Source organism: Rana temporaria, chromosome 1 (genome assembly GCF_905171775.1).
Source record: "Rana temporaria chromosome 1, aRanTem1.1, whole genome shotgun sequence".
Taxonomy (NCBI): Eukaryota; Metazoa; Chordata; class Amphibia; order Anura; family Ranidae; genus Rana; species Rana temporaria.
In genome coordinates, this window is record NC_053489.1 from 243,147,231 (window position 1) to 243,172,561 (window position 25,331).

Below are 25,331 nucleotides of genomic sequence, written 5' to 3' on the forward strand. Positions count from 1 at the left end.
ACATGCAGTGGGCACCATCGGGTGTTCTAGGAACATAAAATTACACATCTAATTTTCTGACTACCTATTACACTTTTGTGAGGTACTGTAGGGCATTGATGAGCACTGTGGTGGCACGGATAGGCACAGATGGGCACCAATGAGCATGGATGAGGCACGGATCAGCGCTGTGGGCACTTCAGATCCAGCCCACTCACGCTGCTGCACTGGCTCCCGCCTCTCCTCACACGCTGTTCTGTTTAGTATCAGGAGAGGAGAGAGCTGAACCGGACATGCGCCAGTTTGTTGACAAGTGATTGCTCCTTTAATGGATGTCAATGGCCCTTTACCCCGATCCGCAAAGCGCTGGGTCCGGAGGACCCGACGATCACAGACACTTCTGGGTATACACCAAAGGGGGCGTGTGGGAGGATGTCATTGTACGCCCTTCCAGATCTAGATGACTACGCTGTAGCCGCCAGTCAGCTATGGCCTGGTCAGCAAGTGGGTAAGGATTGAAACTTTAAGATTCCCGTTTTCTTGTGGAAGTTAAGAAGCTGTAGATTGTTCAACAATGAGTATTCTTCATGTGTGAATGAAAGGAATTTAGCTCCACCCTGGAGATTCCTTAAGCCAGGCATGCTCAACCCATGGCCCGAGACCTCAAACTTATGGCAATCCGCACAGCTACACTTGGGTGCACGCCACTCTACTGAATGAGTGCAGGTCCTTCATAATCCGAGCGGCAGTCATACACAAGCCACTATTGCAGCTGGCTCCCCACTCTTCTCCCTCTTTCATAACACACAAACACGGAGAGAAGAGCCTTTAGTTTAAGGTTTCTCAACTCCAGTCCTCAAGTACCCCCAACAGGTCACGTTTTCAGCATTTCCCTCAGATGAAACAGCTGTGGTAATTACCATGGGAAACTGATCAAATCACCTGGACAAAAGAATGGAAAGCCTGAAAACATGACCTGTTGGGGGGTACTTGAGAAACATTGCTCAAGCTGAATGGATTACATATAGTGGCATGCATACAGGGGTTCTAAAGGGGGATTCTCAGAGTTGCGTCATAAGCTTGGTGTCATTCCCGAGCATGTGAGTACACAGTGTGTCATTTTATCTTTGCATAATAAAGATGTTTATTGCACTACTAGGGCTTGCACTTTCCTGATTTATTGTTTTTCTTTAGATTGTCCACAGTCCTTGTTTTGGCAATTCAATGATGGCTGCAAAGACCCTCATATAGTAAAGGCTGAAACACTGGTCTGGAGCTTTTTTTGGGTGGTCACACCTGAGCGCAAGGGTGGGATTAATGGTGACATGGTTAAAAGAAAATGTGATTTTTGTGATCGTGAACAAACCGTGGGTAAAATTCCAATGGGGATTGGTGCCACTGAAAATGATGATCCTGATTGTGTGTATATATATATATATATATATATATATATATTCTGATCCATTTCATTGTGGCCCACAACTGGTTACCAAATCACTTAAGTGGCCTGTACTCTTCAAAAGGTTGAGCACCCCTGCCTAATGCCTGGTACACACGATCAGATTATTGGACGAATGAGGTTACTAAAAGACACCAAAATTCTTGCATGTCAATAAAAATTTGGAAGTGATAATGTATTGCATTTTTGGACGACAACTGTACTGATTAAATGAAATGCGAATGATCTAGTATCATACGAGAATTTTTTTGTGCTTGTCCTGTTTTTGGATAATTCTGAATGAATTATTGCGATTGGCTCTCGAAAAGCTGTGTACCAACGATCAGATTAGCAGATTGCTTCGAAGGTGGTATTTTTCATACCATTTTTTGATTGTGGGTACGGGCCTTTAAGTAGATCACATAGATTAAAAAAAAAACATCAGGTGAAGGATATAAAATACAGTAACAAAGTGTTTTAAAAAAGTTTTTTGTTTGTTTTTTAAATTATAGTTACCTAGGTGGATACAGCATCAGTCAGATGCTGCATCTGTCCCCCGCCAGCTTACACTGAGTTGCGGGAACGAAGAACGAAGCCGTGCGAGTTCACTCCTGCATGTCAGTCCCAATTTTCGGCTACGATTTCACAGACATCTGTGCAGGTTTCTGCACAGATATCAATGGAAAAATTGCACCCTGAAATCGCAAAAAGTAGTACAGCTACTTTTTTAAAATTGGCGCGGTGCCGCAAATGCAGCGTTGCACCGTTTAGGACGGTGCCATTGCCGGCAATTGCCACTGATTTGACATGTCAAAACGCACCAATGTGAACCAGGGCTAAGACTGAGTACTGATCAAACACTGCCGATCGCTCCGTTTTCAGAGCTCTGTGAGCATAGAACTGGTGCTGTCTGCTCCACCCATGCAGGTGGCTCTCTGAGGCCTCGTACACACGACAGAGTTTCTCGGCAGAATTCAGCGAGAAACTCGGTCAGAGCCGGATTCTGCCGAGAAACTCTGTCGTGTGTACACTTTCAGCCCGATGGAGCCGCCGAGGAACTCGTCGAGAAAATAGAGAACATGTTCTCTATTTTCTCGTTGTTCTATGGAAGAACTCGGCCCGCCGAGCTCCTCGGCGGCTTCAGGGCTGAACTTGCCGAGGAACTCGACGTGTTTGGCACGTCGAGTTCCTCGGCCGTGTGTACAAGGCCTCAGAGGCTGAGCCAGGTGCCAGTCCAGCCTGACTAACATCAGCCGACAGCGGCTTCTGCCTGTTGTCAGCTGAAAACAGGTAACAGGAGTACAGAACAAACTGCACTCCTGTGTTCCACAGAAGAAATACAGTTAACAAGCTTTGGCAGTACTTCTCCTTTAAAGCTACAATAGTAGCAGAACATTTGTACTGTTGCTAGGCATATACTGTTCAAAATGACCTTTGTTGAAATAAAAGCAAAGGAAGAACTTGTATGTCACTTCTTGAAAGGACTGCAAGCTGAACTATGCTAAATATAAAACTTAAAAATACATTATGAGGGGGCAGCATTTGGCTACCTTAAGACCTGTATTCCTGTCCATCCAAGTCCAGAACTGTACATAAATCGTGCCAGACTACAAAGCCAGGTTGTTGACCCGACTATTCTCTACCACAGTTAACCAACAAAGTTAAAGTGGTTGTAAGCCCTCACAAAATACCCAGTGAAGTCAATGGCTTCAAGTGATAAACAGGTACAACTTATGCAGGAGGATTTGTTTGATCTGTTCATCTGCAGCCCTCTCTCCTCTACATTTGGTCAAATTGCTGAAATATAAAACTTATCTGAGAGTTCAGGGGAAAAAAAAGGGGGGGGGGTCGAAGAGCTGAAGTTACACTCTGCAGACCACAGTGAGGAGAGCCGATTGGAGTGAAAGGACACACCCCCTCCACACAGGAACAGAACTGAGGCTGTCAATTAGTCGGAGCTCCCCCGTCACCCTTTTTTCTCTTGGTGTCAGGAAAACTCTTAAAAGGGGATGTAAAGGTTTGTTTTTATTTTCTAAATAGGTTCATTTAAGCTAGTGCATTGTTGGTTCACTTACCTTTTCCTTCCATTTCCCTTCTAAATGTTTTTTTTCTTTGTCTGAATTTCTCATTTCCTGTTCCTCCTCAGCTGTTCTGGCTACAGGAAGTGAGAAATTCAGACAAAGAAAAAAAACATTTAGAAGGGAAATGGAAGGAAAAAGGTAAGTGAACCAACAATGCACTAGCTTAAAGGAACCTATTTAGAAAATAAAAGGCGAACCTTTATGTGACAGAACCCACTGTCACTGTGTGTTTTGGAAGGGACTGTGGGCTGGCCTGTTACCCACAGATTATGGCCCAGAAAAGACTGCAGACAAGCTGGCATTGAGATAATGTAATGTAATGATACATCTCTTCTCCGCCCTCCTCTTGTTGCTGTGTCCAATTGTGTTGGTTCATTGCACATAGACAATGGTCTGGACTGGAGACGTCTCTCCACAGGGCACGTGTATTGAGAGGCTGCCTGCTTACCATAATCCCTTTAGGTTTATTTGTAGACTGTTTCAATGTACAAGTGTTTGGTTCCCATTGGTTGTTCCCTGTCCCCCTCCCCTCTTTGACAAGGCTAAGGGCAGTGTCCCTAACTGTGTGTAAAACTGTATGTCTTGGATTTAATAAAGAGTTTGTGCTCTGCATGTTTAACCCTCAACACCTGTGTGGATTGTCTCATGATTGAGGGGTTAATGGCTGGTTATGGCGAAGCTGCAGGCTGTGGGTGCGTTTGGAGGACAGGAGACACAGGTCTGGCGGATATGCCCACCTGGGGTATCTGAGATCCGTCACACTTTACAACCCCTTTAAGTAATGATTCATACAAATAGCAGAGGAACAGGGCAGCAGACAGAAAGTGCTCTGGAATGAGACAAGTACACACTATAGAGGGGTATGCTTTGTTCACATTTCATGTCTGAGGTTTACAACCACTTTAAGTCACCTCCATGTCCCTCTGCTTTCCAATCCCGTCGGAAAGTTCTTTTACATCACACATACATTGAGAATGCAGCCCTGGTGCCGACATGCCCTCTCTTAGTATAAGTGATAGTTTACCGGATATTGCAAGAGGATGTGTCAAAGTCAAATTCAAGTACGTACACAAGCTGCATTTAAAAATAGTTTTAGAAAACACACTATCATTTTACTAGCCAAGGTTTATGGATAGATATATCTATATCCATCAATAAAACACAGACACTAAAACAAATATTAGATTTTAAAGAAACCCTAGGTAGATTATCTTGTCCCCCCCCCCCCCCCCAACTATTCGGAGTTGAGCAAGACACATACTGTAGCAGCCAATTGGATGCAAGATGAATAACATTCTGCTATTATTTCCTGGACAAGTACCGTGTTTCCCTGAAAATAAGCCTGGGTCTAATATTCATTTTGGCAACAAAAGACACAGTAGGGCTTATTTTCGGGGTAGGTCTTACCATGTAATGTGCTGTCTTCGCTCCCCCTCTCTCTCCCTGCCTGACAGGAATCCCCAGTGTAACAGTGCCTGTAAAATCCTATAATCCACTCTATTAGAGTATTATATTATATACAATGTGTGTGTTTCTGTAATATAATTGTGCCAAATACTTTCGTTATAGCGCCGCTGTGCTTCTGTGACCCGCCGGAGCTCCCGTAATTATATTACAGAAACACACACATTGTACATTATATACTACTGTAATAGAGTGAATTATAGGATTTTAAAAGCATTTTAAAACTAGGGCTTATTTTTGGGGTAGGGCTTATATTGCAGCCCTCCTGGAAAATAATGCTAGGTCTTATTTTCGTGGTGGGTCTTATTTTTGGGGAAACAGGGTAGTCAATTGCTAACATTTGGTATTTTTTTTAGGACAGAGAAACAAACATTTCCACTACCTTATTTCATTAGAATGGATGTATATCTCATCACTAATCATCATTATTACTGCTCAGCTTGTCTGGTTGTCAGTGGCTGCTTTCCATTTGTTGTTGTTCTTCACTACATATGTTAAACAATTTCAAACCTTACTTATGTGATTGCTGCCCACAGGATATGAAACCAGAGCAGACAATAGAGGATTTGGATGGATGAGTTGCCAATGAACCATACAAACACATGGACATTTGGCTCCTTCCTCTTGCCAAGAGCTATTCTAGGATACAAGGGCTGCAGAACAATGCAAAAAACATTCCTGCAAAACCTTAAAATAGTAATGAAACTAATTAACCTCACTGCAAATTTGAATGTATAAAATGTTTTCAGATAAGTCATCAAGAAACCATTAGCCAGCCAAAATCATTTTATTATATTTATTTATTTTTAAGGGAAGTTTGCATGGAGGTTTTTTCCTTGGTTTTAAATAACTTAGACATTTATGTATGATAAGGGGGTACTGCCACCCTTGTACAGGGCCTGGACTCAACAGGGGGACAGCTAACAAGCAAAGGGAAGGGGATCCTGGACAGGAGGGGGCAATCGGTGCAGTATTTACAGGAAAAGATTCTCTGTAGTTCCCCGCTGCAACAGTTGAAAGCCGACTTCTCTCCATCCCGCCGGCTTTCAGCTGCTGCTGCAGGCAGTAACTACAAGGGACTGGTTCTAGGAAATATGTTTTTCTATGCTTCAGTATGTGAATGAACAGGAAGTCTCTGTACAGGGCACTCCTTGTTCATTCATCTAGAGTGCAGCTGAGGCTGCACAGAAGGGGATTGGGGATCTAAGTCCTCAATTTTAATCAGGGGTCTATTTAGACCCCCTGGTGTTATACCAAGCCCCTCCTCCCAACAGTGATCTGAAAACAAATGTTATTTATTTTATTTTTTTAAGTAAAAAATAGTAACAATAAAGGGGCCAATTTACACAGGTTCTCTGGCCCTATAGTGTGAATGAGCGGTTTGTGTGTGCGGCTGGAGCAGTCTGTTAAGCTGGATACACACTATACAACTTTTCTTGTTCGATTTCCTTTAGATTTACCTTCAACTATGTAGTGCAAGGCCCTGCCCGATTGCATACAAATTGAAAGTGTTTAGGTTTGACCTCATATCATATGGTGGTAAATCTAAAGGAATTTTTTTTAAAGAAAATTGTATAGCGTGTAGCCAGTTTTACGCTATGGAGACTTAGCAGGGCTGTTACAAACACAGCTGCAGTGTACAGGTGTGTAGCCCCAAATACACACTGTCTGTGTTTGGGGCCATGCACCTTTACCTACATTGGCCAAGTTAGGACCTGTAGCTGTGTCCCAATAGGACTCGATGCATTCCCATTCCATAACATAGGCTGCCTGCACACGGCTCCAGCCACATAAAAAGAAAAAAAAAGGACCGATTCACACTGTACAGGACACAGTGCTTATGTGAGGGAGCTACATTTGCACAAAAAGCTTTACGTATTTCAGATTTAGCAGGAATTTTGTAAGTTACAGCATGTTGCGTTTGTGCCGATGAATAATAATTTTAAAGTGGTTCTAAAGGCAGCAGGTTTTTTACCTTCATGCATATGCATTAAAGCGGTTGTAAACCGCATATATAATTTTTTTTTTTTTTTTTACCTGCAAGGCAAAATGCATAATCAGCTAGTATGCACCGCATAATAGCTGATTATGAAATACTTACCTAAAAACGAGGTGAACAACACTTACCTGGTTCACGCCGAGCGAGATGTCATCTTGCTCCGGCGTGTCTTCCGGGTATCGCCGCTCCAGCGCTGTGATTGGCTGGAGCGGCGCCGCTCCAGCGCTGTGATTGGCTGGAGCGGCGATGACGTCACTCCCGCGCATGCGCGCGGGAGATTTAAAAATCGGCAAGGTCCGGCGGCTGCCGGATCTTCCGCCGTGGATCCCCCCTGCGCATGCGCCGCCCGCATTGCGAGGGGAATATCTCCTAAACCGTACAGGTTTAGGAGATATTCTTTTTACCTACAGGTAAGCCTTGTTATAGGCTTACCTGTAGGTAAAAGTGCAAATTTAAGGTTTACAACCGCTTTAAGGTAAAAAAAAAAAAAAAACTTGTGCCTGCAGCTTCCCCCCCAAACTCCCCCCTAATACTTACCTGAGCCCGATCTAGCGATGTACATGAGAGCTGCTGCTCTCTGCCTCCTAATTGGCTGAGACACAGCAGCGGGAGCCTTTGTGTTTTGGACATACACAGTGGGGCACTCGAATGGGGGAGGAACCTAGAACGCTGGCAGGGAACCCAAAAAGAGGAGGATTAGGGCTGTGCCCAGAGCAGGCAATTAGAACATGCTTGTTATTTAAAAAAAAAATATATATACCTTTTTCTATCACTTTAAAGTAATTTAAGTAAAAATGTCATAGGCGGCGCCAGTTTGATGCTAAGAAAGTGTTGGTGTGCTGAATCTGGTCTACTTGGAAGAAGAAGGGTACTTTGGATATCTGCTTCCATGTAAACCAATAAGGCTTTCAGGTACAGATAGGTCAGTTTGCAAGCTCTTTGACAGGTGAGGAAATGTCAGAGACAAGTTTTTCATCCAACTGCATCAAAGCCCAAAAAAACAAAAACAAAAAAACAAAACAAAAAAACAAAAAAAACACGTAGCCATTAAGATCTGCACAGGCAGCTGTTGCTCTTAAGAATCTTCAAACGCAGAGTGTACAAACACAGATAAAACCAGTTGACACGTTTCAGCCTACAAGGCCTTAGTCATAACGACTGAAAACCCTGGGCTAGATTCAGCAAAGAATTCCGCCGGCGTATCCATAGATACGCCGCGTAAATTCAAAGCTGCGCCGGCGTATCTACTTTCTGTATTCAGAAAGCTAGATACGGCGACATTAGCCTTAGGCCCCATACACACAATAGAATCCATCCGCTGAAAAATCCCAGCGAATGGGTTTCAGCGGATAGATCCTATGGTGTGTACAATCCAGCGGATCTGTTTCCGCTGATTTTTCTCCCATGCGATGGATTTCCAGCAGATAAATATTTGAAGACATGTCTTCAAATCTATCCGCTGGAATCCATCACAACGGATTGATCCGCTGGTCTGTACAGACTCACCGGATCAATCCGTCCAAAGGGATCCCCCGCATGCGTCGTAATGATTCGACGCATGCGTGGAATTCCTTATATGACTGCGTCGCGCACGTCGCCGCGTCATCATCGCGGCGACACGTCATCGCCAGAGGATTTCGGCGCGGATTTCGATTCGATGGTGAGTACACTCCATCGCATCAAAATCCGCGCAAATCCTCGAGAGGATTTATCCGTGGAAACGGTCCGCTGGACCGTATCCGCTGATAAATCCTCCCGTGTGTACGGGGCCCAAGATACGACTGGCATAAGTCTCTTACGCCGTCGTATCTTAGGGTGCATTCTCACGCTGGCAGCTAGGTGGCGCTCCCGTCGTTTTCGGCGGAGAGTATGCAAATTACCTAGATACGCCGATTCACAAACGTACGTGCGCCCGGCGGTGGTTTTTTACGTCGTTCGCGTAAGGCTTTTTCGGCATAACGTTGTGCCTGCTTCTATGCGGCGCACTCAATGTTAAGTATGGACGTCGTTCCCACTTCGATTTTTTTATTTTTTACGTCGTTTGCGCAAGTCGTTCGCGAATAGGGCTGGACGTAATTTACGTTCAAGTCGAAACCTTTGACGTCCTTGCGACGTCATTTGGAGCAATGCACACTGGGATATGTACACGGACGGCGCATGCGCCATTCGTACAAAACGTCAATCACGTCAGGTCAACACACATTAACATAAAACATGCCCCCCCCCTTACACATTTGAATTACGCGCGCTTACGCCAGCCCCATTTACGCTACGCCGCCGCAAATTACGGAGCAAGTGCTTTGTGAATACTGCACTTGCTCCTGCAAGTTGCGGCGGCGTAGCATAAATACGCTGCGCCGCCGTTAGATTGCGGGCCCCTACCTGAATCTAGCCCCATGTATGCATAGATCCAAGCCCTATAATAAAGCATGTTTTGTACCAAGAGAGAACAAAAAAACAGCATAAACAGTGGACCACTTTTAGCTAAAGAAAAAGTAATGTACACTGCAGAAGAAAAAAAACCTTTTAAGCAAGGATTCAGGACGATAAAAGGGAAAAGATGCAGAGAAAATCTGCTCACAAATAAACTTACAGACGAGGTTACTTAAACTAAATGTCCCTATGTATTAAAAAAAACAATAGTAAGAAAACAATGCAATAATGGCGTAACCAGTACACTTACAAGACTGTTACTTCGTGACAGATGCACAGAGGAGGATCTCCGAGTGCTTGCAAATCTTGGAGGATGAGGCACAGAGTTGCAAGGTTCTTGCACACCAAGAAAACGTGTCAGCTCTTCCACCTGCCGCACTAGCCTCTCTTGCTCTATATGGAGACGAAGATTCTCTTCTTTTAAGTCATTGACCGTAGTGGTCAGTGGTTCCAACAGCATGGCCATATCTCGCATCTGCTGAGAGATCTGCTTCTGAAAAATCCGGAGATCATGCTCAGCACTGTACACGGATTGTGAAAGCTGGTTATCCAGCTCCTGAGTACCTGCACTAGGCATGGTAAGACGAGCTCTGTCTAGGAAGCTAGAATAGGACAGTAACCAGTAGGACAGACACCGGGGCAGGACGTGGGGTGGGTGTGCCTTCCAGCAGAGTAGCTGTCACAGTGGATCCGTCCAAGGACACAGCTTGGACCCAGCTCCGATTCCCATTCTAATCCCGATATGGGGGAATGTTTACAGACAGGAGCTATAAATATATTTACAAAACATCTCTGTGCAGACACAAAGGGAAGAAAGATATGGATGCAGCAGGTGGCAGGAAGCTGCCTGTTCCTAGAAATAAAGCAGCAAGTTAACCTTTCTGCTGCCAATACTGGAACAATACTTTGCAGGAAACCCTGGCTGATGCAGATGGTAATCTGAAAAACTGTTCTTCAGTTCAATTACAAAGCATTTAAGATTTTCCACGCAATTCCGTTTGAATTATGAAGGGTTTACACTGCTGGGCTCTGATGAAGAGGTCTTTGTAGCCTCGAAACGTGTCAGCCGGCAGCGACACACCATCACACCCCCCATTTGGAGCGTGGTTTGAGGGGTATCCACTACAGCGTTGTCGATAAGCCTATTATGTTGCTTTCCTTGTGAGTAGTTTTTTTATTACATTTTTATTCTATTAAATTGTCAACGGTAACACACTAGGCTGGTGCGCCTTTTTCTTTTCTTCTCTCCGTTTGAATTTTTACCCTATGTTGAGCTAGGTTTAAAGAACACGTAAACCCAGTATTTCATATTCCTTATATGTGCCCGCTGTACCTGTATGAAAAAGTATCCTGTTCTTTGCATTACTTACTTTAAAAGCCTTGGTGTTTCTGTCCAGTTCCTCCGCTTTTCTACTGAAAACTGACCACACTAGCACAGCATAGTCGGTTCTCTAGCTATGCTGGGAACTTGGCCTGCTCTCCTCCAATCATCATACTTGTCCCGATACCTACGCCCCACCCCTTGCACAGCCTTTAACTGAGAGGACCAGTGCACTGCTATTTCTCCTCCCCTAGCTCTCTGAACTTGCAGCTGAAAACAGAGTATGTGAAAAAAAAAAAAAAAAAGAAGGTATCTTTTTTTTATATATCTATACACAAATGGTTTGCCTTTCATTTCTATTTTAAAACTGACAGGGTTGTTTTACAAAAGGGGCCATGGAATTACTGTTGCTACTTACTCTAAAGCTAGCCATAGATGGATTGCAATTTGTCCGGTTCAGCAGGGACCAACAGAATTTTCATTCTTCTATGACCATTCCCGCACGACAGAAGTTTGATCAAGGGTCAAATTCTGACAAACGGCACTATTGGAAAATGTTGCATTTGATCAGTGGCTGCAGAGCTGAACTATGTATTCTGGCAGTGAAGTAGCCCCCCCCCCCCCCCCCCCGCTGTCAATAACCATAGCACAGTGGGGAAGATTCCTGTAAGTACCGCCAATGTGTGGATGGGAGAATCAGTTCCCACTTTTTTTGATCAGCCCACAGACTGATTAGAAAAAGAAAAAAAAAAAAAAAGCCTACCTATGCAATCAGGTCTGACTGACACCATATAACAGAGTTCCGCACTAGTACATAAAAAAGGGCTTATGAGACACCATCTTGGTTTTCCTACTGCTCGTCAAATAACATCTTGGGTAAACATGAACATTAGTCCGCTTGCATCAGTGTATTTTGTTCTATCCCAGGTAATAATGCAGGAAAATCTCCTAAACCCAGACTGCTGCCAATACTTTATAAGCAGTTACTGCAAAACATTTTCTTTTCCCATTTGGGATAAAGGTTTTACATAAATAAAAGCCGATTGTTGTAAGCACCCATCAGTATTAAATCGTTTAGCTCATTAATGTAATTGCAAGAGAGCTTGCAGACTTGGCTGGGATTACTAGATGAAAATTTGAGAAAGAAAACCAAAAAAAAAGAAAAAAACGAATATAGTCATCACTTCTAAGAACTGGTGAGCTGCACTATAATAAATGTTTGCTTTTAGGTTTAAAGTGGTTCTAAAGGCAAAAGGCTTTAATCGTAATGCATTCTATGCATTAAAGCGGATGTCCGCTGAAAAAAAAAAATATTAAAAGTCAGCAGCTACAAATACTGCAGCTGCTCACTTTTAATATTGGCACACTTACCCGTCTTGTCCCAAAAACGTACCTGAGCCCCATCACGATCCAGCAATGTTGCAAGAGACTCGGCTGTCCAGGACTCTCCCTCCTGATTAGCCGAGACGCAGAAGCGGGTGTCAGTGAGTCAATGAGGAGAAAAAGGGGGCAGGGACTGGCTGCAGTCCCGTGTCTGAATGGACACACAGAACAGCGGCTCAACTCGGGTGCCCCCATAGCAAGCTGCTTGCTGTTGGAGCACTTAGCAGGAGGGGAGGGGCCAGAAGGACCCAAGAAGAGGAGGATCTGGGCTGCACAGGGCAGGTAAGTGTAATAGGTTTTTTTTCCCCTTAAATAAAAAAATTAAAAAAAAAACTTTAGCATCACTTTAATACCATTTAAACTGTCCAGAAAAAAAACACATTCAAAGTCACTTTTTTAGTGCAAAACTACTATTTGCAAGTGGTTGTATGCGCCACTGAAAAACAAGTGTACGTTAAAGCGGAGTTCCACCTATTTAAAAGTCAGCCGCTACGAAAAAAGTGTAGCTGCTGACTTTTAATAAATCAGATACTCACCTGTGCCGCAGTCCAGCGATGCGGGAAAACAAAGCCCCCACTCCTCTCCCCCTCATCTCTGCGGAGCTGGCATTGTAACTGCGGGCGCCCGGCTGTGGCTTCACAGCCGGGAACGCACTGCGCATGCGTGAGCCATGCTGCGAATGGCTGGGCACTCTTCTGGGACCTGTGAAGTGCCCCAGAAGATTGCAGGGAGGGAGAGGTGAACTTCCTTTTGGTGCCACGGAGCCGGGAGGAAGTGTAAGCTGGATGCCTCTAAAAAGAGGGTATTAGCCCCCCCCCCCCCCAAAAAAAAATTACATGCCAAATGTGGCATGTCAGGGGTTCACCATCACTTAAAGTGGAAGTTTCATTTTTGGGTGGTACTCCGCTTTAAGCCAATAAAAAAGCCTTTATAAAGTATATGCTCCCGTCAAGTTATTATTTAGTAGATGCAACTTTTTGCAGCCATTACAGTCTGTATGGATAAGGCTCTCAGCTTTGCAAATCTGGGCATCACAGTTCTTCTCATTCCTCTGCTCCAGCTCTGCATTGATGCACCAGGATCAGAACCGGCCTTTAAGCCTAGCCATACATTTTTTATTGGATTGAGATTTCAACCTGCCAGGTTCACACCCATGCGTTTTTTAGTGCGTTTTTGCAGTTTACAGAAACGCACTACAGTCCATTTCACATGTTTCCTATGGTATACATTCACATCTATGCAATTTTGGAAAGGGTCAGGGGCTTTTTTTTTTTATTGCCAGCAGCAGATTGTGTTTTGCATGTAATAGATATCAATAGACCCGCACCAAAAACACAAGTGTTGCATTTTGCATGCTTTTTCCATAAACTCTGAGGCCCCATACACACCATAGAATCCATCCGCAGATAAATCCCAGCAAATGGGTTTCAGCGGATAGATCCTATGGTGTGTACACGCCAGCGGATCTTTATCCGCGGATATATCTCCCCTGGGATGGATTCCAGCAGATCGGATATTCGCTGACATGCACAACAAATCCATCTGCTGGAATCCATCCCAACGGATGGATCCGCTGGTCTGTACAGACTCACCGAATCCATCCGTCCGAAGGGATCCCCCGCATGCGTCGTAATGATTTGACGCATGCGTGGAATTCCTTATATGACAGCGTCGCGCACGTCGCCGCGTCATAATCGCGGTGACACGTCATCGCAAGAGGATTTCGGCGCGGATTTCAATGCGATGGTGAGTACACACCATCGCATGAAAATCCGCTGAAATCCACGAGAGGATTTATCCGCGGAAACGGTCCGCTGGACCGTATTCGCGGATAAATTCTATCGTGTGTATGGGGCCTAAATAGCAGATTAAGGAGCAGGCGGCCGCCGCATCCAACAACCGATGAGTCATCAGCGGTTAGCTAAATGTGAACATCGTACACCTACTTCTTCACACACAAAAAAAAAAAAAAAAGTAGTGTAAAAAAATGAGAATAGGCATTTTTTGGCAAGTCTTTTTTTTTTTTTTTTTTTAAACAAGGTCTCCCAATGTATGCATGGTTAATCACGATGTTCACCACCAACCCGCCTTAGGCTACCACCATCTGCCAGCTCCGGCATCTGAGGGACAGGGATCACCTACTAACATCACCGGTGGCCTCGCCTCTTGTGATGTCATCGACCCAGCATGGCCCTGGCCAACAGCACCACAAGGAAACAGGGCTATCCAGTGACATCAGCGGTGGCCCCACCTATTAGTTATTTAAGAACTGTCAGATGACCGGAGTGGTCCATCCCCCCCCCCCCTGGTCAGCGGTGGCAGCGGGCGTCGTGACTGACGATAGATCTACATCAGGGGACATTGTTTTTTTATTTGTGGTTTTTTTTTTTTAAATAAAGGACCAATCAAAATGCCTGTCAGTCATTCTTTACACTACACTTTATTTTTTGGTGAATGTGTAGGGGTACTGTTGTGGGCATGTGGCCTGCCATTGTTGCTATGGTTAAGGAGGGGGTGCTCGCTCGTTCCCTCTCTTTACTGACCTGCCAAGCTGCATGCTCAAATCTGGTATGCATTTTGGGGGGACGATTTTATTCCGGATTTTTTTTATTGCTAGCAATTCTTGTTCTTACATTCAGCTGTCAGCGGGAAACCCCACTGACAGGTAATGACTTCATCCTTACTAATGAGCTATTCAGTTTGTTAAAGAGGAAAAAAAATACACACCAAAATGTAAAATACATAAACGTGCTGGAAAATGGCATCAACCGCATAGATGTAAACCTAGCCTAAAGCCATTTAATGTCATATGGCATTTCTCCTGGTGTTACCATCTTGCTGGAAGACAAGTCTTCACCCTAGGGTTAGGATTCTTGCAGCATATATCAGGCTCTCCTTGGATTCTACTGTATGCTTTCCTTTACTCATCACAAACCTTTTTTAGGACCTGCTGCAAAGAAACACCCCTGCAGCATAATGTGCTACCGCCATGCTTCATAGTGGGGATGCTGTGTGTTTAGTGGCCATCAGAAAAAAAAAAAAAACACCACCATTGTTGGTGTAAGCAATGCAAGTCCTCAGTTTTGGTCACATCATACAATAGAAGCTTCTTCAGCTGACTTCAAAGTCTTTCCTGTGCCTTCTAGAAAACTATAGGGGAGAGGTCTTGAATGTTATTTTACCAGTGGGTTTGTTCTGCCAAAATGCAGCAACTGGTGAAGCACCCAGGCAACAGTTAAAGTTTCTTCAATCTCAGCCACGAAGGTTTGTACCTCCTTCAGAGTGGCCATAGGTATCTTGGTGATCTCCCTTGCAGGTCTACGTCTTTGGTGAAAGGGTGGTGTTGATCTTCAGACTTAGGAGAGGTGCCATGCTCTGGCACATTTCTTATTTATTTATTTACCTGTACTCCTGACATGACCTTTTTATGGAGTTGCTTGAAGATTTCATTTGTCTTCATTATGCCAAATTCCCAATTTGACAGTGGCTGGGACCATACTGACTCACCAGTGGCTGCGACCATACTGACTCACCAGTGGCTGGACCTTACAAATACTGCAGCTGCTGACTTAAAACACACCTTCCTGTGGGTCAACAAGGAATTTTACAGAATTGCCCATTTTATAGACCATAAGGGGATAAGACAGCCCAACTACTCTAATGCCGCGTACACACCATCACTTTATGTGATGAAAAAAAAACGACATTTTCTGTGAAGTAAAAAATGACGTTTTTGAAACTTCAATTTTCAAAGACGAAGTTGCCTACACACCATCGTTTTTCTCACAATGATCTTGCAAAGTGAGGTTACGTTCCACCACGTTTTACCATTGAAGCTTGCTTCATAAGTAGCTTCTGGGCATGCGTGGATGAAAAAACGTCTTAGAAAACGACGTTTTTTGCTACACACGGTCAATTTCTGTGAAGTAAAAAGTGCACTTTTGAAAAACGACACATAAAATTGAAGCATGCTTCAATTTTTTTTGGTCGTTTTTTACAAGACATAAAACAACGTTTTCCCCCACACACGGTCAATTAAAGTGACGTTTTTAAAAACATCATTTTTTTTCATCACATAAAGTGATGGTGTGTACGCGGCATTAGACTTTAGAAATGCCCCCCCTAGCGACCTTTCGTCTATACTAAATTGTACACTTTCTACGAACCTTACAGAGGGAGTGGGTAGACATCACCACTAGGACACTCTTTGAGAACAGATGTGAGAAGGAGCCAGAATCAAGGGGAGGGATCACAGAATTACACTCCATGTTCAACACTCAGGGTACAAAACCCGCCTACCAGATAGCGTGGGAGGCAGACCTAGGAGAGATAATTGAGGAGGAGGTGTGGACGAAATGGTCGACCATAATGCAGAAAGGCATACTTACCTGGTGTGAAAGGACGTATCTAACTCTGCTCTTACTTGATTTCTTTGAATTTTTTTTTTCTTTTCTCTCCTTCCCCATTTTCGAATTGTTTTGCCATCAGTTCCATAATGTCATGTGGAAAATGTTTTGGGTAGGATGCTGCCAGGAGACAATAAAGTCTCCCCACCTACGCTACATTCTTGATTACTATGTTTTAGTGATGCTTATTAGATTGGGAACGCTGATCTTATCGGATGCTGCATCCTGGTTGTAACCATTACATGACTATTATTTGAACACACCTTCCTACCAGTTCATTAGGTCCAGTTCTGTCTTAGTACCGCCCTAAGGCTTTGCTCAATATGCTTCTGCGCAGACATCTTTGATTTGGGAGCCAGCTGTCACCAACTGATGATTTACAGCTGGTCCCCAAATGCACATGTGTAAGATCAACCAGATGGCGTTGACTGGTCATTGAGCTTCCTGGGCTAAGGAATAAGGAAGTAGTTTTGCCATTTTACCTGTTAAATAGGTTATTGTTTCGCATCTTGTTATTTTTGTCCTGCTTTAAACCTGCCCAAATACTACTTTGCAATAATCCTATAGTTCTGTAGTATGCTGTGAAATTATATACGTGCACTGAAAACTGAACTCTCCAGTGATGCTTGCCATTCAGATTTAAAAATAATGAACTGCTTTAATCTGTTTTACCAAGCAGGTTTCAAATACCTTGGAGCTTTCACCATTCGCACTGATCCCACTGTCCACACTGATGCTGCTTGCACTGATGGTTTTGCCTGCATTGGCACTGCTTGTAGTGAAACTGCTCTCATTGGTCCTGCTGCCCAAATTAAAGCTGCTTGTACTTATCCCACTGCCAGCATTGGTGTTGCTTGTGTTCACACTCCTTGCATTGGCACCACTGCTTACATTGATGCTGCTCGAACTGACTCCGCTGCCCGCATTCACTCCACTTGTATTGATGCTGCTGGTGGTGACACCACTGCCGATTCTGTATGGGGAAGCCGTCAGACCCAAGGTAAGTTCTTAGAGGGGGGAAAAACAAAAATGGACACAGAGATTATTTGCAGAACTCACACATTCTTGAGATTTTGTCATATGCTGCAAAGGTTACAGAATTGATCCCAAAATGAAGAGCTAGTTATTGAAAGGTAAACTCAGGTTTAATCCCATTATAGTTCAAGTAAAATACCAGACACCACGGGTACAGGATGAATGTCCGTTTACCTGATGTACTGTACTTAGGGAAAGAATTTGCATGTTTTACACCACAAGACATTCGACAGGGGAAGAGTATGACAAATGTTATCATTTCTGTATCGGTTATTGGGTTTCCTTGTCGGGGAGCTTTATCCTACCAATGCTTTGATTTCTCTCAGATGCGCCTGAGGCATTCTAATGCTTGACTGTGAATGTACTTGTTGTATTGTCCTAAATAAAGCAATATATAAAAGAAAAAAAAAAGCTAGTGTATAATTCTATCCTGCTGTGTGCCACCTTGCCACCTACGGTTAAAATATGGCTTGTGACAACTGCGAAGTTGGGTTTGATTTTGAATACTAGCGTGAGAAAGAAGTGTCTTGCTTTATTGACCTGGAGAATAAAAGCTAAACCTTATTGGTTGTTTTGATCAACAGCTACACCCTTGCTTCATCTTTCATAGACCGACCCCAATGCCTCTTTAGTCTATTAAGTAATAACCAGATCTATGTAGAATCATCTCCCCCGTTATGATGTAGAGAAGGCCAATTAGAAGACTCCAATATCAATATGTTTTTTTTAACAGTAAAAGCCCAATATCAGTATGTTGGCATGTAGATACTGTATTGTTAATATCCTATAGAACTTCATCACTTGCCTGTCATCCCAAAATGAGGACACACAGATTCAAGTCTCATTTTCCCTACTGGGCAATAAAAACGGTTACATTTGTCTTTAGGTCTTATTGGGTTGCTGCCACAGATAGATGAGGCATCTGAGACACAGCGACTTGAATAACAAATCACATGAAATTCAGGAACATTTATGGAAAGCACAGTCCTTGCAGAATCCCACTCTGTATATACACCAAAAAGGTCTGCACACTCTGAGCCAGTATAAGTGGTAGTTAAGAACAGTGCTCTGTTTTTAATAACTGACATTAAAATAACATAATGCTTTTTTTTTTGCTGCCAATAAAAGTTTCTGCATGTGGAAGAACGGGCTTCTGTTTATTTCCATGACCTACTAGTGATGTAATGGAGCCACATGATGGATGGCCTAAGAGAAGACATTGTACAGGGGCTAAACATCTCCAAGTAAACATGCCAACAATGGAGACACACACTGCTGGTGGAGCTGCATGGATACTGCAGAGACATACAGTATATATACATATACAAGGCAGCAGGTACAAAATGCTAACTAGCAGGTAGAATTTGTGTCTTAAACAGAACAGTAACAAAAATTAAAAGGTTTTTTATTTTACTGTGTTTTTTTTTTTATGTATCCAGTGTTCATTAAAACGTGTAACTTTTATTTCGCATGCAAATCAAGACCATTTACAAATCAGGAACACATAAAAATACTGGGCAATATCATTTAGAGGGCAGTATTAACAGAAACGGCTGGATATTAGGCCATTACTATAGAATGTCAGTGTCTTAGAACTTAAAGGGCAGAATTTAATTATTACTAAACGATTTCTAAGGAAACCCCCCCCAAAAAAAGCAACTCACTTAAAATGTATTTAGTTTTGTATTGCACATGGCTTGGCACCATGAAAGAACGCCTCAGGATTTGAAGTTAGAGGGGCAGAAAATGTCCATTCTCCCTGAATGATCTTGGCTTTAATTCAACACTCCCAATAAGGTGTGTGGCTTTTCCATGAAGTCATTCTAAATGCCCACCACTAGGGGTCAGCAGAACACCAAAGCAATTCAAATATTACACCCTTTGCATGCTACAGCAGAGAGGCACTTATTGTAACCTAGGATACAAGATTCAGAAAGATCATCCAACTTTAGTAAAAAAAACTTAATATTGGAAATTATTAAACAACCAGAGTTGTGTATCATTAAAAATATTTATGAATTATAATTCAGTCCTCAAGTACCACCCTCCCCCTCACAGGTCATATTTTTAGAATTACCTTCACCTTGTAAAGGTGTTTAAATCAACATCAGCAGCTTAGTATTATCCATAGCCATTTAATCTAAGGGACATTCCCAAAACATGGCCTGTTAGGGGAGGGAAGGGGGGTACTTGAGGACCAGGGTTGGAACCACTGCAATGTACTGTATAGAATAAAGATGTTTAATAAATTGACGCCTACCTGCTCTTTGATTTCCTGGCTGCCCCACGATCCGGCTATTAGCCCCTTGATTCCGTCCATCTTTGATCTCAATGGTGAGCAAGGTCTTCATGTCGTCTTCCTGCTCGTTGCCCTGAGCGTCTTTGGAAGATGTGTGCAGAGTTGATGTAGCACTTTGTGCACTGCCTTGTAGCACTGGTTTTGTAATGGTCCCATCTGTATTTTCAACTTGTCTCCCCCCCTCTGTTTTGGCCTGGGTAACTTGCAATTGGTCCGTGTTGCTCCTCCCACCTTCCTGCTTTGGGATGAATGAGCTTTTGCTTTGGGGAAATCTCCTGTTCACTTCCCCGGAGGATGTGCCGAGTCCTGCAGAGCTGTGAGCCGAGGACCCTTTTATGGAGCTGCTCCTGAAGCTCTTGATTTCAGGTACAGATGCCGTTTTATTATCTCGTGTTCTGTTAGCGCTTTCTGCTTCTTTAGCACTTTTCTGACTGCCAAGCAGTGACGCGGCGCGATTAAGCGCAGGTTTATCGGCTACCTTTTCTTCCTGTCCCACCTGAAACTTGTCATGGCCGTTTTTCTGACCCGTAGAGAACAGGGATTGCTGTAGCTGTATACGTCCTCCTCTTGTTGCAGGGAGTCTCTCACCTCTCATGCTTGAGAATCGGTTACTGAGAGGAGGAGGCATGCCTGGGGGCTCTTCTGTAAACTTCTTCACTCTGTCTCTCACAGAATTGGCTCTTCTGAAAGGGGATAGTGGAACCTTGCCATCTACGACGGAAACAAAGGAACTGCATTAGTACGGTATAGATGTTTATACAGGAACGGCTATAAACATGACATGTTAGAGGGAAAATTTAGATTTTTTAAAGCACTCTCCCTATAAAAAATAAAATAAAAATAATATCAAACAACCTATAGTAACCAAGATTTGGGACAATAGCTGATTGTTACACGTTACTGTAGTTTACACTGCCGTGTAAGCACAACTGTGTGCTGCACCAGACAGGTTATTCACTGCATTGTGCACTGTAAGTAATTGTAAGAAGGAGGCAAGCTATACATATATAAAAAAAGAAATAAAAAATACAATATAGGAATATGGAGGTATAAAAACAAAGAAGTAAAGAATGAATCATAAGAGCCATTCTTGTAAAAAGACATATGAAAAAAAGGTGCACGCAATATTTAAAATTTTATTTATTACAAGTACACTGCGCCAAAAAATAAAAGGAACACTTTGAAAAACACATTAGATCTCAATGGGGAAACAATCTCATGCTGGATATCTATACTGTTATAGAATGGGTAATGTGTTAGGAATGAAAGGATGTCACGTCGTTTGATAGAAATGAAAATCATCAACCTACAGGGGGGTGAATTCAAAGACACCCTGAAAATCAAAGTGAAAAAAACGATGCAGCAATCTAGTCCATTTTGCTGAAATGTCATTGCAACAACTCAAGAAATGGTACTCAGTAGTTTGTATGGCCCCACGTGCTTTTTTTCATGCATAATGAGAAACAACGGATGTGTCCTGATGTATTTCCTCCCAGATCTGTCTCAGCGGTGTTCTATTGGGTTTAGATCAGGTGAGCTGGGGGGGGGGGGGGGGGGAATTCAATGGTATCAATTACTTCATCCGCCAAGAACTGGCTGCATGCTCTCGCCACATGAAGCTGGGCATTGTCGTGCACCAGGAAGAACCCAGGACACACTGCACCAGCATAGGGTCCGACAATGGGTCCAAGGATTTTATCCCGATACCGAATGGCAGTCAGGGTGCCATTGTGTCGCCTGTAGAAGTCTGTGCGTCCCTCCATGGATATGCCTCCCCACACCATCACTGACCCACCACCAAACCGGTCATGCTGAACGATGTTACAGGCAGCATAACATTCTCCACAACTTCTCCAGACCCTTTCACGTCTGTCACATATGCTCAGGGTGAACCTGCTCTCATCTGTGAAAAGCATGGGGCGAACCTGCCAATTCTGATGCCAATAGAGCTTCATGGTGCCGGGCAGTGAGCACAGGGACCACTAGAGGGTGTCGGGCCCTCAGGCTACCCCCATGAAGTCTGTTTCCGATTGTTTGGTCAGAGACATTCACACCAGTGGCCTGCTGGAGGTCATTTTGACAATGTTCATCCTGTTCCTTCTTGCACAAAGGAGCAGATACTGATCCTGCTGATGGGTTAGAGACCTTCTATGGCCCTGTCCAGCTCTCCTAGAGTAACTGCCTGTCTCCTGGAATCTCCTCCATGCTCTTGAGACTGTGCTGGGAGACACGGCAAACTTTCTGGTAATGGCACATATTTATGTGCCATCCTGGAGGAGTTGGACTGCCTGTGCAACCTCTTTAGGGTCCAGGCGTCGCCTTGTGCTACCAGTAGTGACACGGACCCTAGCCAAATGCAAAACAATATTTGAATTCGGGGTGTCATGGAATTCAACCCTCTGTAGGTTGATCATTTTCAAACGATGTGGCATCCTTTCGTTCCTAACACATTACTCAGTCCATATCAGTACAGATATCCAGCATGATATTCTGATGTGTTTTCAAAGTGTTCCTTTACATTTTTTGAGCAGTGTATTTATATAGCACAGAGACTTTAATCAGCACCTTACATATTGTGTATTCACACAAGTCCCCTGTCCTCAAAGAGGACACATGTATTGCATACATATCCTAGGGCCAATTTAGACAGTAGCCAATGAACCTATCATTATGTCTTTAGAGTGTGGGAGGGGAACTAGAGTACCTACGCAAGCAAAGGGAGAACATGCAAACTCCATGCAGTAAGTGTTCCAGTTGGGATTCTAACCCTTGTGCCGCAAGGCAGAAGTGAGAAACACTAAAAAGGTGAACCATTGGTGTACAGAAATACAGATCTTTTAATTTAACTCTTTACACATTGGGACCTAGGGAATCAGTTAGTCAGGATGTTGTACATGTTAGCAGTTTAACTCAGAAAAAAATATCCTGCAAAGTGTTAAAAACGTCACTGTAAACCAAGATGATAGAAAGGAAAAGAAGAGTTCAGAGAGGATACAGAAAGAGGTATAGTTCATACATGATAAACTGACGAGGGACCGCAGGGAATACACCTATAGAGGGGACCCTTTCCTGCACTGCTGCATGCTCCCTCCATTAATGGCACTGTGATGGGAGTGGGTTAGTGGGTTAGTTAGGCAGGTATAGACCAGGACAGTCCCCAGTAGGACTTCCTTCCTCAGTAGGATAGAGCCCCTGGAAGAATCACTGTTTATTGTCCTCTGTGCTCTCTGATCTATGCATTGTCCCCATCTTTTCTGAGCACACTGTCTCTGCAGTTCCTTTCCTGGTCGACCATCAAACACATCTCAAAGAACTTTGGCATTCAGAGAAATACTCAGTAGACAAGGAATTGTAATAGTTCAATGTCTTGCTTACTATGTGCGGAAGGTGGAGAAACAAAAAGGAAATTAAAGCCAGTTACCCACTTCTAAAATGGACTACATATAATGCCGCTTACACACACACACACACACACACACACACAACTGTTTTTCATGACAAGAAAAATGCAATTTTTTTAATTGGTCGTGAAAAAACAAACAAACAGTCTTGTGTATGCGCCAGAGCATTTTTCGCGACGAGAAAAATGCCTGTTAAAAATTTAGAGCCTGCTCTATTTTTTCTCGTCGTTTGTTTTCACGTCATGAAAACCGGTCATGTGTACGCTTTAACGAGGGGGAGGGGGGGGGGGAAACGTGCATGCTCAGAAGCAAGTTATGAGATGGGGAAATTAGCAAAAGCAACCCAAAGGGTGGTGCCATTCGAATGGAACTTCCCCTTTAGGCTAGGTTCACACTGCTGCGAATTCCATTGCGAATTTGAGCCGTTGCGATTTCTCAAATTCGCAAGTCATTTAAATTACATAGTTTAAAATTAGTGCCATTCACATCAATGCGTTGCGAATATAAGCTGCAGGAAAAAAAGGGTCCTGTGCGAGCTTGATTAGTGTGCGATGCGAATTCAGCTCGATAGACTGGCATTCCCTGAAATCGCAGCCGCGAATCGCGGAAAATCGCAGCAGTGTGAACCTAGCCAATAGTGTATGTCACTGCGCTTTGCTCGAGCATTTTTTTCACGAACATGTGCATGCAAGGCAGGCTTGAGAGGAATCACTACAAATCACGTTGAGAAAAACGTTTTTTTTCATGACATGAATAACAGTCATGTGTACGCGGCATTACAGCAAAAAAGTTAAGCAGCTAAAAAGGCTTCTCTGATGCTCCCCTTCTTCCACTGTCCTCCAATCTATCTGCTGATAGAACAGAGGCTAGTGGACAAGCTGCACATGCTCAGTTTGGTGCTTTTTTTTTTTTTCTTGGGAGAATGCATGTGATCAGCACAGGGCCAATCAGCACCATCCAGACAGGGTCAGGGGTCCTGCACCCTTAAAGGACAATCAGGGTAGAAGAAAAACTTCAAAATTTAACCAGACACTGATTAGAAGTCACAAGACTGCTATACACTGCTGATAAAAAAAAAAAAAAAAAAAAAGGTATTTAGCCATTTGAGTTTATATTTACTAAAGCTGTTGCATTTCTGTGTTCTGTGTACTGTGGGAGACCAGATATGGCAAATGCACAGTCCTAGGTTTGGTAACACTAAAGTAAACCTCCAAGTACTTCTAAGTGTTATGAAATGCCACCATCATGTCATGGCAAACACCTGCTGCGAGCCAGTTGTGCTTTTATACCACAGGTGGTCAGACAGCTAGGAAAATCCTGGTTGCCAGGTTCCCATGCCAAATGGAAAAGTAGAATTTGTGACCGGAATGTCCTGCTGTACGCTCCTCCACATAGACCCCCCTTGCCAGTCGGGCAACCCACCACACCAAAACCAGTTGCAGGCAGCTGGGCCTGGCTACATCTGCATGTAATGTGCAGGCAAAATGGTTACCCCATCTTATAGATGTGGGTTGGGTTGCCCATCTGATAACCAGTAGATTTGAGCGAGTGGAGTGTTTAAGGATAACTACTTTACCTGTCTAGTGTAATCTTATACATTCGGTAACTACACCAATGTGTATGGATGCTGCCCTACATAGAGTATGGGATTTGAACAAAATCTGTATATAAAAGCGTGTGTATGTATATACTGTATAAAAAAAGAAAAATACACACACACACACACACACACACACACACACACACACATAATCTGGCAGGCCAAATCCTCCTCTCGGGTCTCCTGCTGGCACGCCTGGCTCCTCCCACCTTCTTAATGCCCTCATAGCTAGCCACTTGCTATGGCACACTCTTGCAGGCTCAATCCCGAGCCGCACTCCATGTGTCCAATGGCACAGAGGGCAGTTCGGCCCTGCCCCCTCATCACAGGCTATGACTGAGAGGAGGAGCCAATGGCTCCCGCTGCTGCCTCCACGGCCAGATGCTGCTCTCAGGCACACGCTGGATCGAGATCAGGCTCAGGCAAATTTAGGAAGGGGGGGCTGGGAAAGCTGAACACAGAATGCTTTTTACCTTAACGTAAAGAATGCAT

General features: G+C 43.7%; 1 protein-coding gene across 3 annotated transcripts in view; it reads right to left on the reverse strand.

The window, feature by feature from the left end:
• SMTN (smoothelin) overlaps window positions 1-25,331 on the reverse strand; it is a 218,487-nt gene that overhangs the window by 35,918 nt on the left and 157,238 nt on the right. For 2 of the 3 annotated variants that reach the window (XM_040352210.1, XM_040352219.1), the window contains exons 9-10: window positions 19,800-20,549; window positions 17,195-17,511 (exon numbers count right to left, since the gene is read on the reverse strand). In XM_040352210.1, the coding sequence (XP_040208144.1) occupies window positions 17,195-17,511; window positions 19,800-20,549 (1,067 nt within the window). The remainder of the gene's footprint in view (window positions 1-17,194; window positions 17,512-19,799; window positions 20,550-25,331) is intronic. The other variant, XM_040352229.1, reaches the window with a different exon arrangement.